The 13,012-nt window shown below is 52.7% G+C and overlaps 1 protein-coding gene across 6 annotated transcripts in view; it reads right to left on the bottom strand.

Moving 5' to 3' along the window:
- SYMPK (symplekin scaffold protein) overlaps positions 1-9,032 on the bottom strand; it is a 28,449-nt gene extending 19,417 nt beyond the window's left edge. The window contains exons 1-8 of one of the 6 annotated variants that reach the window (XR_013482597.1): positions 8,631-9,032; positions 3,883-4,014; positions 3,574-3,639; positions 2,840-2,893; positions 2,679-2,752; positions 2,333-2,459; positions 1,033-1,282; positions 431-601 (exon numbers count right to left, since the gene is read on the bottom strand). Coding sequence is in view for 5 of the 6 variants with exons in the window: in XM_020979793.2 (XP_020835452.1) it covers positions 431-601; positions 1,033-1,282; positions 2,333-2,459; positions 2,679-2,752; positions 2,840-2,893; positions 3,574-3,639; positions 3,883-4,014; positions 8,631-8,642 (886 nt within the window). In the remaining variant the exon portion in view is untranslated. Of the gene's footprint in view, positions 1-430; positions 602-1,032; positions 1,283-2,332; positions 2,460-2,678; positions 2,753-2,839; positions 2,894-3,573; positions 3,640-3,882; positions 4,015-6,648; positions 7,141-8,602 lie in introns of those variants that run through there. The other 5 variants (XM_020979793.2, XM_020979796.2, XM_020979797.2 and 2 more) reach the window with 5 other exon arrangements.
- Positions 9,033-13,012: the final 3,980 nt, after the last annotated feature.

The raw sequence follows: 13,012 nt of genomic DNA, 5'->3' as shown, positions 1-13,012 counted from the left end.
CACAATGCTGAACTGTGTACCAGGCCCCCAAAACGAGACCGTCTTTGGCCCCCTCCACATGACCTGCACTTCCCTTCCTTGGGGCATTTTCCTGCTCCCTCCACCTGAAACAACTTACCCGTGAGATTCCTATGCACTCTTGAAAGCTCAACCCAAATCTCACCCCCTGCGCCATCCAACCAGCCCTCTGTCCCCCTGCTTCTGCAGAGGAAGGCCCCTGACTCTCATCTGCTCTTCTACGCCATGATTTACCTAGAAAGCTCTGCCTCTCCCACCAAGGTGTCCCCTGACCACTCCAGGCTAAGGCTAGGGAGGTAATTAGGTGTGACGAGGGTGACAGAGAGGACTGGACATTGAGGAGAGGGGGAAATTGCAAGACGACATGGCCGAGGCGAGCAGCGGAGCGGGGACTGACCGTGAATCTACTCACCGTGCAAGGTCTCGTAGGCCTGGATCACTTCAGACATAAACATGGGCCGCTGACGGGCAATGTTGGCCAGGGAGCCCAGGGCGGTGGTCAGGTTGATGGAGGAGATGGCCGGGTGGACCATGAACTTCAGCAGCTGTTCAAGGGCTGCCTTGCCCTCCTCCCAGAGCAAATCTGAGTGAGGAGGAGGGGGATCGGGTCAGACCTCCACCCCTGGCCACCAGCGGGAGAGAGCTGTGGGCCGCAGAGCCTGAACACGAAGCCCTGGATGGCTGGGCATCTCCAAAAGCCTCTCCCTCCCCTCAGAACAGATGATCCCACCCACCCTGCTGATTTTCAGGATGAGTTAATGCAATCTTGGGCCACATTAATAGGCCATTGTCCAGCACGAGGGAGGGGACAGGCCTGCTATTCTCTGCCCTGGTCATGGGCAATGCCTCTCTAAGAACTTCGATCTGGAAGGAATCTTATCCTACGAGCCTGAGAGAGAAGAATGAACACCTTCCACCGCGGAGTCGTAGGACGTGGAGCCAGCAGGAAGCCCTTGCTAAGGACAGGCCTCGCACCCCCAGCTCAATTCCCCCCCACCCAGGGCCGTCCCTCACTGTAGTTGATGTAGGGGTGGTCCCGGGGAACGCGGTCCAGGCTGATGTCATGCTTCTGCCGTCGAGGCACCTCTGAGTCGGCCATTCGAGGGGACAGGGTGACGATGAGGCCTTCCACAAACTTGATGGCGTGGGTGCGGATGCCGTCGTTGTCCGAGTCCAGCAGGAGGATGATGTCGGTCGCCATGGCGGACATCATGTCCCAGCAGGCTTCCTGCAGCTCACTGATGATCTTGGACTTCACCATCCACTGGGGCCAACATTAGGGGGAGAGACTGAGATCAGGCTGGCAGGGCCCAGTCCCTCCTCCTGGCCCTCAACAAAACGACTCCAACTTATCCTTCCAGACTCATTGGCCATTTTCTCCCTTCACATCACTGATGTTCCAGTCAAACCCGCTCTTGGCTGAAAGTAACCCATCCTGCCCCAGGCCAGCTTCCCTCTTCTGTGAGGATACGGTCCCTCCTTCCCCACCCCGCTGGTCTGAGCCCCATGAGGGGAAGACCTTGCCATTCCCCAGTCCCGTCACCCCACAGCTGGTGCTGTCCCTCCTAAGTGGGCGCTTAATAGATGTGTTGGAAGCCCCTGAGGATCCTAGAACTTGAAGCTGGAAGGGCCCTGGGAGATAACTTCGTCCAATATCTTCGTCTTATAGAGGCCCAAGGTTCCCTAAGCTGGGACAGATCCAGGGCTCAGCTGCAGCTGCCTTTCACGGGCCATCTTCTCAGCTCCTCACCTCGGGCCTTCCATCCCAGGCTGACAGAGTCTTCTCTCTGACCCTTGAGGATACCTTTGCTTAGGTGCTCTGGCCGGCACTCCAGCCTGCCCCCATTGGCTCGCTGGGTCCCCAACATGCCCCTTCCACTGCTGCTCCAGACCAGGCATGGTCCTGGCTCTCCCACCTAGGCTCTGGCCCACCCTAGGCAAAGCACGCCCTCCCTCATTCCCAAGTCTTCCCTGTCTTTGCCATCCTATCAGTAGGATGACAGGTTCTAGTGCAGACATCACCCTACTCCACCTTCCATTTGGCAGATGAAGAAACTGAGCCCTAAAGAGGCTGGAAGTGAAAAGACTTCCTACAGGCCCCACAGGTTATAAACAGCAAGACCAAGATTTGAACTCAGGTCCCATGACTCCACATTGCCAAGACTCACTCAGCCCAGGAATCAGTCGACAAGCATTTATTAAGCACTTACTCTGTGCCAAGGGCTGGGAATACAAAGAAAACCACCACCACAGGCCCTGCCCTCAAGGAGCTTCCATTCTAACTGCCGCCGCCGGCCAAAGAAGGAGGCCTCACCTGCAGGGCGACCTTGTAGAGCTGCGTCATGGTCAGGATGGCCTTCTTCACCACGTTCACGCTCTCGTCCCGAAGCAGCATGTTCAGGTTGGCGATGAGCTTCAGCAGCAGCTCGATGTCCCGTTTGCTGCAAGGCAGAGCCAGGCAAGGGACTGAGGGCTGGGAGAGGTCAGGGTGGGGCAGAGAGGATCGGGGCAGCAGGGAGTGACCAGGAAGAGGACTCAGGTTGGGAAGATGGGGCTGGGCTGCCCAGTGGGCAGGTCACAGAGTCCACATGAGGCAGAGAGGGAAGACAGGCAGGCCCTAAAGAAGCCGTCCCCTGGCTCCTGCGCGCCTGCAGCCGTACCAGGCCTCCTCGATGAAGCCGATGACAAACTTGCGCACCTCGATTGACTTGTCTGCCTGGAAAGCGATGATCTCCTGCCAGGGAGGGAAGAGCAGGAGGGTTGGGCCTGGTCAGGCCCAGCTCAGCTCCCTCCCCCACTGCCTCAGGCTGACTTCACTCACATCCAGGAAGTTATCCAGCAGGGTTGGGTCCTTATTTATGATCAGCTCCTGGACCTATGTGGAGAAGGGAATGGGGAGGAAGACAAAATGGGGTCAAATGGCCTAGTCCAGGCCCATCTGGCCACCTGTGCCTAGACCAGACCAAATTCCATCCAGAACACTGCTCACAGAATCCTATAGTGCAACCTTTGAACACAGAAGAGCAAAACTGGGAAAGACTGATGACCATCTGGTCCACTCCCTCACTTTATAAACAGGGAAACAGAGGCACAAAGTGACTTTCAGAGTCTCACATAGTGGTTAGAATTTGAAAGGCTGTCATGTGGAAAATCCTAACTTGTACTCCAGGCCCCAGAGGGCAGGACCAGGTACAGGGGAGCTGCAAAGAGGCAGACTGATGATGGATGCCAGGAAAACTTCTAACATGGAGATCAGTGCGAAAGGGCAGTGGGCTCTTCTGAGAAGAGGCTGGACCTCCATGCCAAGTGTCAAGCACACAATCCCAGAATGCCTTTTGTGTACTGGCTGGACCAGATGGCCACAGAGGTACCCTTCTACCTCTGGGGAGCTCCTCCCTCCAGGACCTGGGGGAAAGCTTGCCCCTCTTTCTCCTCCTCTTCTATCCACTCCACCCTCCATTTGTGGCCCTTCCCAGACTCCTGGTTCCAAGGCAAAGTTACCATTCCCCCTTGGCCAGCTACTTTTCAGGCCTTACCCAACCCCTCCAGCTTCACCTGTTTGAGCACTGTGATCTTCGAATCATTTGCAATCAGAGCAGCCTGGTTCAGAAGATCTACCACCTGCCAAGCAATGCGGGAAGAGCTGGGGATCCCCAGACCTAAGAGCCGCGCCAGACCTCCATCCCCATCCCATCCTATCCTCCTCATCTTACCTTATCTAGACTCTTCTCCAAAGACCCACCTTCCCTAGCCCTATGCCCCCACCCTTGAATCCTTCCACACCACGATTCCATTGAGCCATTCAGCTTATCTCCCCATGACTTGGGGATCCCCCACCCATGAGAGCCCTGGACAAGTTCTCACCCTCTCGGAAGTGGTCATGCCGTCAACGCCGCTCCCCTCCTCCTGGGTGAAGAACTGGGAGGCCACACTCCTGCGGGTGATGCTGTCCCCACTCCCGCTCCCACTCGCCATGGCTCCAGTCAGCTCCTCACCCTGAAGGGAAGAAGGGCAGAGGGCTCTGAGGATTCTGGGTGGCTCTCCCACTCCCCTCCCCCCCCTTCTAAACTCTGGCTGACTCTACTCTGAAGTCTCAGCCCTTGTGGGAGAGAACACCAGCCCAGACATGAACTGCCCTTTGCTAGGCCCTTAAGGTTGACCCAGCTGAGATACTGATGACCCCTCACAGGCCCTGAAGATCTGCAAAGCACTTTTCAGAGATCTCATCTGAGCCTCACAACAACAACCTATGGAGGTGAATCCCATCATCCACTTTTCAGATGAGGAAACTAAGGCACAAAAAGGTTAAGTGACCTGTTCAGAGTTGCCCAGCTGCTAAGTGCCTGAAGAAGGATTTGAACTCAGGGCTTTCTGACCCTAGGTCAGGAAGGAAACTCCTCCTACCAAAGCAGACTGAGAATCAGTGGGGGAACTAACTGGCCTCAGGCCACGAAGCCAGCAAGTGTCCAAGGTGAGTCCAAGTCTTCCTGAGCCCACCGCACATCCATTAGGGGATGCTGCCTCAAAGGAGATAGGAGTAACTGTTGCCTGCCTTCTGGAGAGGGGGGTGAGGGTGGGAAAGGTCACACAAAGGCTGGCCAAACCAAGACTTAAAGCCCAGACCTCTGAAGCAAAAGAGGTGAGGATTTCCTGGATTCAAACCTAATGCTCCATGAGATCTTGGTGAGTCATTTCACTGTGGGCCTCAGTTTCCTCATCATTAAAACGGGAGGGTGGGGACTAGACAGGATCTTAAAGCCAATTGTAATCATGATATTTATATTAGATACTTTCAAACATCTTGCATCTCCAGTGCGATGCAATGTAGTTTTGGATTTAGTCAGAGGCCCTGGGTTCATATCCTGCCCTTTCACCTCAGTCACCTTGGGCCCAAGGGGACCAGAAACAGATGGCCTCTACAAGTCCCTCCCAGCTCTAAATGTATGACCCCATGAATACATCCAGCCAAGAAGGTTAACATTAGACATGGAAGTTTAGGACTACACGTGAAATGCTATTTTTCCTCCACCCTGATCACTCTGTGGCCACCCTCGGTGAACTCCAGAGAAAACCCGCAGTACCCCCAAGCCAAATCTTGTCTTCACAAGCCCAGCCGGGGGAGGCCGAGACGGAATGAGCCTCAAACACCCTCACACTTCTCTCAATGTTTCTCAGCCCTTCCTGCAAGGGCCTGACTCGGAGAACTAGATAAAAGCTGCAGAGGCTGATTTTAGCTCAACATAAGGAAAAACTTAGCACTGCTAAGGATGGAAAGAGGGAATAGACCTGGGGTTTGACATAAGGGAAGCCTCATGGGGAAAGTCTCCCCATCAATTTTTGCAGGTCAGCATTTTCTGAGCAACTCTAATTTTAGGGGCACCCTAGGGCACTAAGAAATTACGGGACTTGACTACATTCTGTCTCAGATGCAGAACTTGCACCCTGGTTGTTTTGGCCCTGAGGCCAGCTCTACCCACTACTCCATGAGGCCTACTCCAAAGGCCAGCTGCCTCAGGAGATACTAATACCCCTGTCACTGGAGGGGTGAGATAACATCCTGGGACACTGAAGGAGGTCCAGGCCAGGGATGGGAATAAGCATTTAGACAGCACTTACTACGTGCTAAGAACTTTACATAAATGATCTCATTTGATCCTTGTGAGGGAGGTGCTGCTATCACTCCCATTTTACAGTTGAGGAAACTGAGGCAAAACAGAGGTTAAGTGACTTGCCCAGGATCATACAGCTAAAAAGTGTCTGAGGCTAGATTTATACTGGGATTTTCCACTGCACCATGCAATAAGTGGCTGAGCCAGGATTCAAACCAAGCACCGAGATCCCAAATCCAGGACACTTCCCACTAGTCTATGATGTCTCTTGTAGGCAGGCGTTGGACCAGACAATTCTGGAGATTACATGAATCTAGGAATATATGTGCTTATTGAAGTTTCCAGAATGCGCTGCCTGCCTGGGATGGGGGAGTTCAGTGTCCGGAGAGCTCTTCTCTCCCCTGTGAGCTCAAAGGAGTCTGGGTCTGCCTGAACTTCTCCACTTTGGGCTCTTGGGGGGAAATCTCTTGGTCCCCTGGGATTCAGTGGACAAATCAGAGGTCCATGGCCAAGCCAGGAGACATAATTGACGATCTCATTTGTTCCCCTATTCCACAGGTTAGGGAACAGCAGATAGCTCCCAAAGAAAGCCTCCATCTCTGCCCTTCCCCTATTCATGAGGATGGTCTGCTAGCCAGTATCAGCCTCCCCTAGTTTCCCTGGCCCTCCAAACTGGAAGAACCCTCAGAACATCCAATTTCAGAGACCAAAGATCCCTGGGAACAATGAGCTGCTAGCATTGCTCCGAATGTAAATATACATATATATATAGTACTTTAATGTTTTACAGAATGTGTGAGAGCTCAAAAGGGACCTCTGAGATCATCCTGTCCCCCATTCCATCCCTCTTAAACACTCAGCCTGTTCTAATTATTGATCTATCTGCTGGTTGGTTATCATCCTAAACTTCCTTTAGAACAGGCTCTCATCCACCTCTGTGACACCTGCAGCCCTAATTGACAGAATTTAGTCCACCCTCCCCCATTTTATAAGAGGTCCCACCGACCTCAGGCTAGCTTACCTCCTCACCTGGAGGATGCTATCTACGCCCACCCATGATCCTTCCTAATTCTCCATCTCCCCTCTCCCTCCTCCCCAAACCTCGGAACAGCTGGCATCTAAAACATCTGCAAAGCGCTTTACCTACATTATCTCATCTGGTCCTCACAACAACCCTGTGATGTGCTATGGGCACTATGATCCCCATTTTATAAATGATAAAAGTGAGGCTGAAGGAGATTAAGTGACTTGCCCAGGGTCACACAAAATTTGAACTTTCCTGGCCCTTCCCACTAATCACCATGAAATGGTTCTTCCCTTTACCCCTTCCAGGATAGGTAGCTTCCCTCAGCCCACATAGGTCTCTAACACCCCTTGCCCCCTCCCATCCCCACAATGGTCCTCCTCCACTGTGTTCTAGGGCAGTCCAACAAACAAAATGGCACCTCCCTCCAGCTCCCTCAGTCTTCAGTCTCAAGCTGTCTCCAGTTCACCCCCTACCCCAGTCTCCCATCGCCCCTCACCATCCTCCAACTCTGCCCAAGGTTTTCTCTTCTCCCTAATGAGCTCTACTATCCCAGGGCTTCCCCCCCGCCCCCCCCCCCCCGCCCTTACCCCTCCCCCTACTAGTCTCGACCTCCACGGGGTTCTTCCCCCCCATTCTCCCTAGTGGTCTCTTCCTCTCCAGTGTCATATTCCCCCCACCTTAATGGTCTCTACCACCCCAGGGCTTTCTCTGCAGCCGGCCCCCAAGCCTCTGTAATAGTCTCTTTTCAAGATTTACAGTGGCTCCTCACCCCCTCTTCTTCAAGTGCTCTATCTCCCAGCTTCCCCCATTCTCCCCAATGGCCTCTACTTCCCCTGGGTTCTCTTCTCCCCTACATATTTTACCAACCCAGTGTTCCCCGCCCCGAAATGGTTTCTACCACCCCATTCTCCCTATTGGTCTCTACCTCTCCAGCATTCTCTTTCCCCCCATTCTCCCCTACAGTATCCACCTCCCTAGGGTTTTCTCCCCCGCCCACCATTCTCCCCAAAGATCTCTTCCACCCCAGGGTTCTCCTCTCCCCCCATTCTCCCCAATGGTCCCTCCCAGCCTAGGGTTCTCTTCTCCCTCCATTCTCCCCAGTGGTCTCCACCTCCCCAGGGTTCTCCCCCCCATCCTCCCCAATGGTCCCTCCCAGCCCAGGGCTCTCCTCTCCCCCCATCTTCCCCAATGGTCCCTCCCAGCCCAGGATTCTCCTCTCCCCCCACTGGTCCCTCCCAGCCCAGGGTTCTCCTCTGCCCCCATCCTCCCCAATGATCCCTCCCAGCCTAAGGTTCTCCTCTCCCCCCAGTGGTCCCTCCCAGCCTAGGGTTCTCTTCTCCCCCCATTCTCCCCAGTGGTCTCCACCTCCCCAAGGTTCTTCACCCCACCCTATGGTCTGTCCTCAGGGTTCACACACGCACACATGCCCCTCTCCCCTGTTTCCATTCCCCCACAGCCTCGGCTCAGGGCTCACTCGTGCATTCCTCCCCCGCACGATGGTCTCTCCCACTGTGACCAGGAACCTCACACGCAGACCCTCCCCCGTTCTGTTCCCCCTGATAGGCCCCACCTCCACGGTCCCTCTTCGGGGCTCACTCACATTCCGGCCCCCCCCCACGCACGATGGTCTGTCCCATCGCGCCCCCCTCTCTAATCGTCTCCGCCTGCCCAGGTTCTACCCGCCTCGGGGTTCCCGCACACACGTTCTGCCCCACCTCGCAGTGCTGTGTCCCTCTGCCCCCCTCACGCACGATGGTTTCGCCCATTGCTCCCCTCTTCCCAATGAGCTGCTCCTCCACAGGGTTCTGCGCCCCAACCCCCACCCCATCATGGTTTCCTTTTCCCTAGGGGCCCGAGTCCTTCTGAGGCCGCCCTCCTCCCATCCTCTTCTATTCTCCCTCTTCGCCTCCTGTCCTCTTTCCCCTCTCTCTTCCTCCTTCCCCCTCACGCCGCCCTCGGCAGCGTCTCCTCCTCACAGCCGCCGCCATCTTCGGGCCGACTGCCGATGCCCTTTCTGCGCAAGCGCGACCCCGCGAGGCCCGCCGGGAAATGGAGTTTTCGGAAGGGTGCGCGCCCCCCCAAGGAGGAAGCGGAGGCAGGGAGAGGGTTAGGGATGCCGGGAAATGGAGTCCAGGGATTCCTCCTCGCCCAGGGAGACTCGTCCGCGACGCCCCAAGGCCGGAAGAAGACTCTACGAAAACGTAGCCATTGCGCCGCGGAGCGCCGGAGGCGTCTCGGAGGATTGTGGGAAATGGAGTTCTCCCCGCTCCAAGAGTTCTCCGGAAGGAAGGCGGTGGGGCGGAAGAGATCCGGGGGGTGGCGCTCCTGCCCTCCTCGTGGCAGCTGCGAGTGGGGAGGCGAGAGGGAGCTGCGGCCTCCCGCGCCCTGGGACGCCATCCACGCCCCCGTCTGGCCCCCTGCGACTCCCTCTCCCCCCAAAGCTCGAGCTTGAGCGTCACACCCTGCTCTATAAACCCCGATGGCTCCCTATGGCCGCTGGAGTCAAATGCTAGTGACGTCTTAGCGGCCTTCCCGGCCCCGTTCCAGCCGGTCTTTCCTAGCTTATCCCCCTTTAAGTCGCGATGGCCAAACCGTCCGTCTTGCGTCTTGTCTTGGGCAGCGGTTTCTCCCTTCCAGGCTCTTGCCCAGGCTGCCCTCCCCACCCGGAGTGCACTCCCTCTCCACTCCAACCTTAGAGGGCCACTTCCTACTGACCAGCCTTTCCTGGTTCTTCCCACCCCTACTTTTCTATTATATCTTTACCACTCCTCCCCAAGTACTGTGAATTCAAGGGCTGTTTTTGCGTTGAATCCCCAGGCGTGCAGCAGGCGCTTAATAAATGCTGATGGACCTGAGCCATTCCCATTAGAGAGGTGGTGGACCTGGCCCAGAAGGAGATGAATTTGTGGGCATGGTCATGGGTGGGCGGGATTTGTTTTGCACTACTATACCTATTTGTAATGTGTTTTATTAGGAGGAGTGGAGAATGAGGATCTTCTTTGGGAAAAAAATTTTTTTTAATGTTTGTTGATTGACATCTGATCTGGGTGACAGTTCACCATCCCCTGTGGTGGTCACTCCCATTCAATTGGTCCAATAAGCATGTGCCAAGCACTGGGGATACAGACAGCCCTCAGAGGCCTGCTGGTCCAGGTGTCTCATTTTTCAGAGGATGAAGGGGAGGCCCAAGAGAGGTCATAGGAGGAGTAAATGGCAGAGGCAGTATTGGAACCCAGTGCTTTGACTGTAAAGTCGATTGCACTGTGCTGCTTCCTGGGGGGCGGGGGGTGAGGGCAAGCATTTACTACCTGCCTGCCTCTGTACCGAGTCCTGTATAAATATCTCATCAGACCCTCACTGTGAGGCACGTGATATTATTATCCCCATTTTACAATTAAAGAAACTGAGGCAGATAGAGGGGACATGATTTGCTCAGCTAGTATGTGCCTGTGGCTGAATTCGAACTCAAATCTTCCTGACTCCAGGCCAGATGCTCTATGAGCTGTGCCATCTAACTGCCATCATAAGTGAATGGTGCATACATCTACATGTTTATATTTGGATTGTTTGCCCTTTTTGAAGAGGACCAGTGACATCACGGGGTGACGTGGATTGAGGTGGGGCAGAGCTGTACAAAGTCTCAGCCTCTCTCTTTCTTCCAGAGCCATCCAAGTTCAGTGGCAGGACAAAAGTGAGGCCTGGCGATCATTGGAGATGCAGGGGATAACCTTGGTGTCTTGGATGCCTGACCGGGCGCTAAGTGCCCGCTTCAGCCTCCTCCGTGGCAGTTGGAATAAATTATTCTCCTCCACCCATTCGCTTGGGGAAGCCTTCACACGCTGGGGGTAGACACCCCCCTAACTCACCAGGTCCATTAGAGATACAGAGATAAAAATATCAGTCTCTACCCTCAACAAGCTTTTATGCTAAGAGGGCTGAAGCATGGTATGAGTTCATAGAGAAACAGTTGTGGCATCAGGAAGAGGTGGGTTCACGTCCCTCCTCACACACTTCCTGGCAGGGTGACCCTTTACAAGTCCCCTATCCTCTCTCAGCCTCAGTTTCCTTATCTGTAAAATGGGACCTACATCACAGGCTATTGGAAGGATCAAAGAAGGCACAATGAAAGGGGCTTTGGAAACCTCAGCTATTAGCCGTTATTACTACGTATTTTGAGGGAGATGAGGGATGACACCCCCACCTTTGCAGTCAGGAATACCAAGGTTCGGACCTCTGACATATATAGTAGCCCTGTCACCAAAGGCGACTGCTTAACCACCAGGTGCCCCGGGAAATTCAAGAATAAAAATTACAGGTGAGTTGCTATTATGCATCAGGGGAAGGAATTCCCAAACCAGGACCCAAAAATATACTTTGAGTCCAGAGGGAGAACTGACCTTGCGGCCAAGAAAAGCATTCTGCAGGGGGCCACCTCCGAGCTGAGCCTTGAAGAGGAAGGGAATAATATTTATTAAACAACTACAAGCACTCTGATACTTTACAAACATTACTTTATTTGATCCAACAATCCTGGGAAGTAAGTGCTGTTATTCCCATTTTACAGGTGAAGAAACTGAGGCAGAGGCAAAGTGACTTGCCCAGAGTCACACAGCTTAGTAAGGAATTTGCGTGAGGTGCAAAGGGAGTCTATTTCAGGCATGGTATGCTCTGTGCCAGGAACATGGCGTACTCCCAGCAAAGGCCCCAGAAGTGAGAGGGGGGTGGAGCTACGTCAGTCTAACTGGAATGGAGATGGAATGGTGGAGTAATGTGAAAAAATATCTGAAAAGGTGGGCTGCAGTTGGACTGTGAATGTGCTGAGCTGAAAAGTTTGTGTTTTGTTTTCTTAGAAGTAAGAGGGAGCCATTGAAGATTCTTAAGTAGGGGAGTAGCCTAGGCAAATATGTGGTTTAGGATTTTACCACCATGGAGGATGCATCAGAAAGAGGCTAATACAAAAATCCCTGTGTGTGTTTCTGAGCCTGAATCTTTTCTGAGCTCTGTCCCCATCTCTGATCCCTCATTCCCATCCCTGGACCCCGATCCTTCCCTCTGATGCCCTATCCAGAAATTTACTGAAGCACTACTGATTATGTCTTAAATTATTTTGACCCAAACTCATTTCTCAACCTCTGCCCCAACCCCTGTCTGTAAACTCAACAGCTCTGCCTCTGAGATTATGCTCCCAACCCTGATCCTCATCCCTGTTTCTGAGGACCTGTTTCCATAACTGAACCCCCATCATCACTTCAGCGTCCCCATTCCCATATCTGGACTTTCATCTCTGTGTCTGAATTTCTCTCACTGTCTGTGATAACCTATTCCTGTTTCTGAGTCCCAGCCCCCATCTCTAAGCTTCCCTCAATCTCCTTCTGGTACTAAGCGCCTATATCTGAAACCCCATCCCCATCCCCGTCTCTAAGATTCCATCTCTATCACCAAGTTTCCTGCTTTGTCTTTGAACCCCTGTTTCTGTCCCTGTGTCTGAGGACTCCTTCCTATCTCTGAATGTCTATTTCTGTCTCTGAGCTCATGTCTGTGAGCCCTCATCTCTGATCCTAAGCCCATATCTCTATCTCTGATGTCATATATCTGTCTCCGATTTCCTCATCTCTGCCTCCAAGAATCCATCTCAGTTTTTCCATTCAACTGGACATTTATTAAACACCTACTGTACTAGGCACCAGGGTAATGACAAATGACAATGACAAAAATTAAACAGTTCTGTCAAGTAGCTTGTGTTCTACTTGGGGTAAAGGGGAGTGACATGCACACAAATAAGTAGATGACACAAAGTGATTTCAAGAGGAAGAGAATAACTAGAGGGATCAGAAAGCATCTTACGTAGGAGGTGGTACCTAAATTGTGACTTGAAAGAAACATGGGACTCCAGAAGGGAGAAGGGAGAGGTGAGTGCATTCCAGCCATGAGGACAGCTTGTGCAAAGGTGGAGGTGGAAGATGGAATATGACGTATGGAACAAAAAAAAAAAGCCCATTTCAGAAAAAAGCAATACTAGAGGCACAAATGGAAGAAAATAGAAAATCTGTTGTAACTTTAAATGTAGATGGATTAAACAATCCAATAAAATGAAAGTACAGGTTGGATAAGGAAACAGAATCCCATAATCTGTTGCTTATTAAAAAAAATATCTAAAGCAAAGTCATGCAGAATAATAATTAGAGGCTGGAACCAAGTTTACTATGAATCAATGAATCCAGAAAGAAGGAGCTGCAGTCATTCTCTCATTAAAGCAAAAGCAAAAATCCACAATATAGAGATAAAAAAAGAAATTATGTTACACTATAGGAACCACAGAAAACAAGCCAACATCAGTTTTAAACTGACTTGTAGCAAA

This window comes from Phascolarctos cinereus, unplaced genomic scaffold (genome assembly GCF_003287225.1).
Source record: "Phascolarctos cinereus isolate Bilbo 61053 unplaced genomic scaffold, phaCin_HiC Scaffold_726;HRSCAF=1367, whole genome shotgun sequence".
NCBI classification, from domain to species: domain Eukaryota; kingdom Metazoa; phylum Chordata; class Mammalia; order Diprotodontia; family Phascolarctidae; genus Phascolarctos; species Phascolarctos cinereus.
Note: the sequence above shows the minus strand (reverse complement) of the source record. Positions and strands in the feature narration are given on the sequence as shown.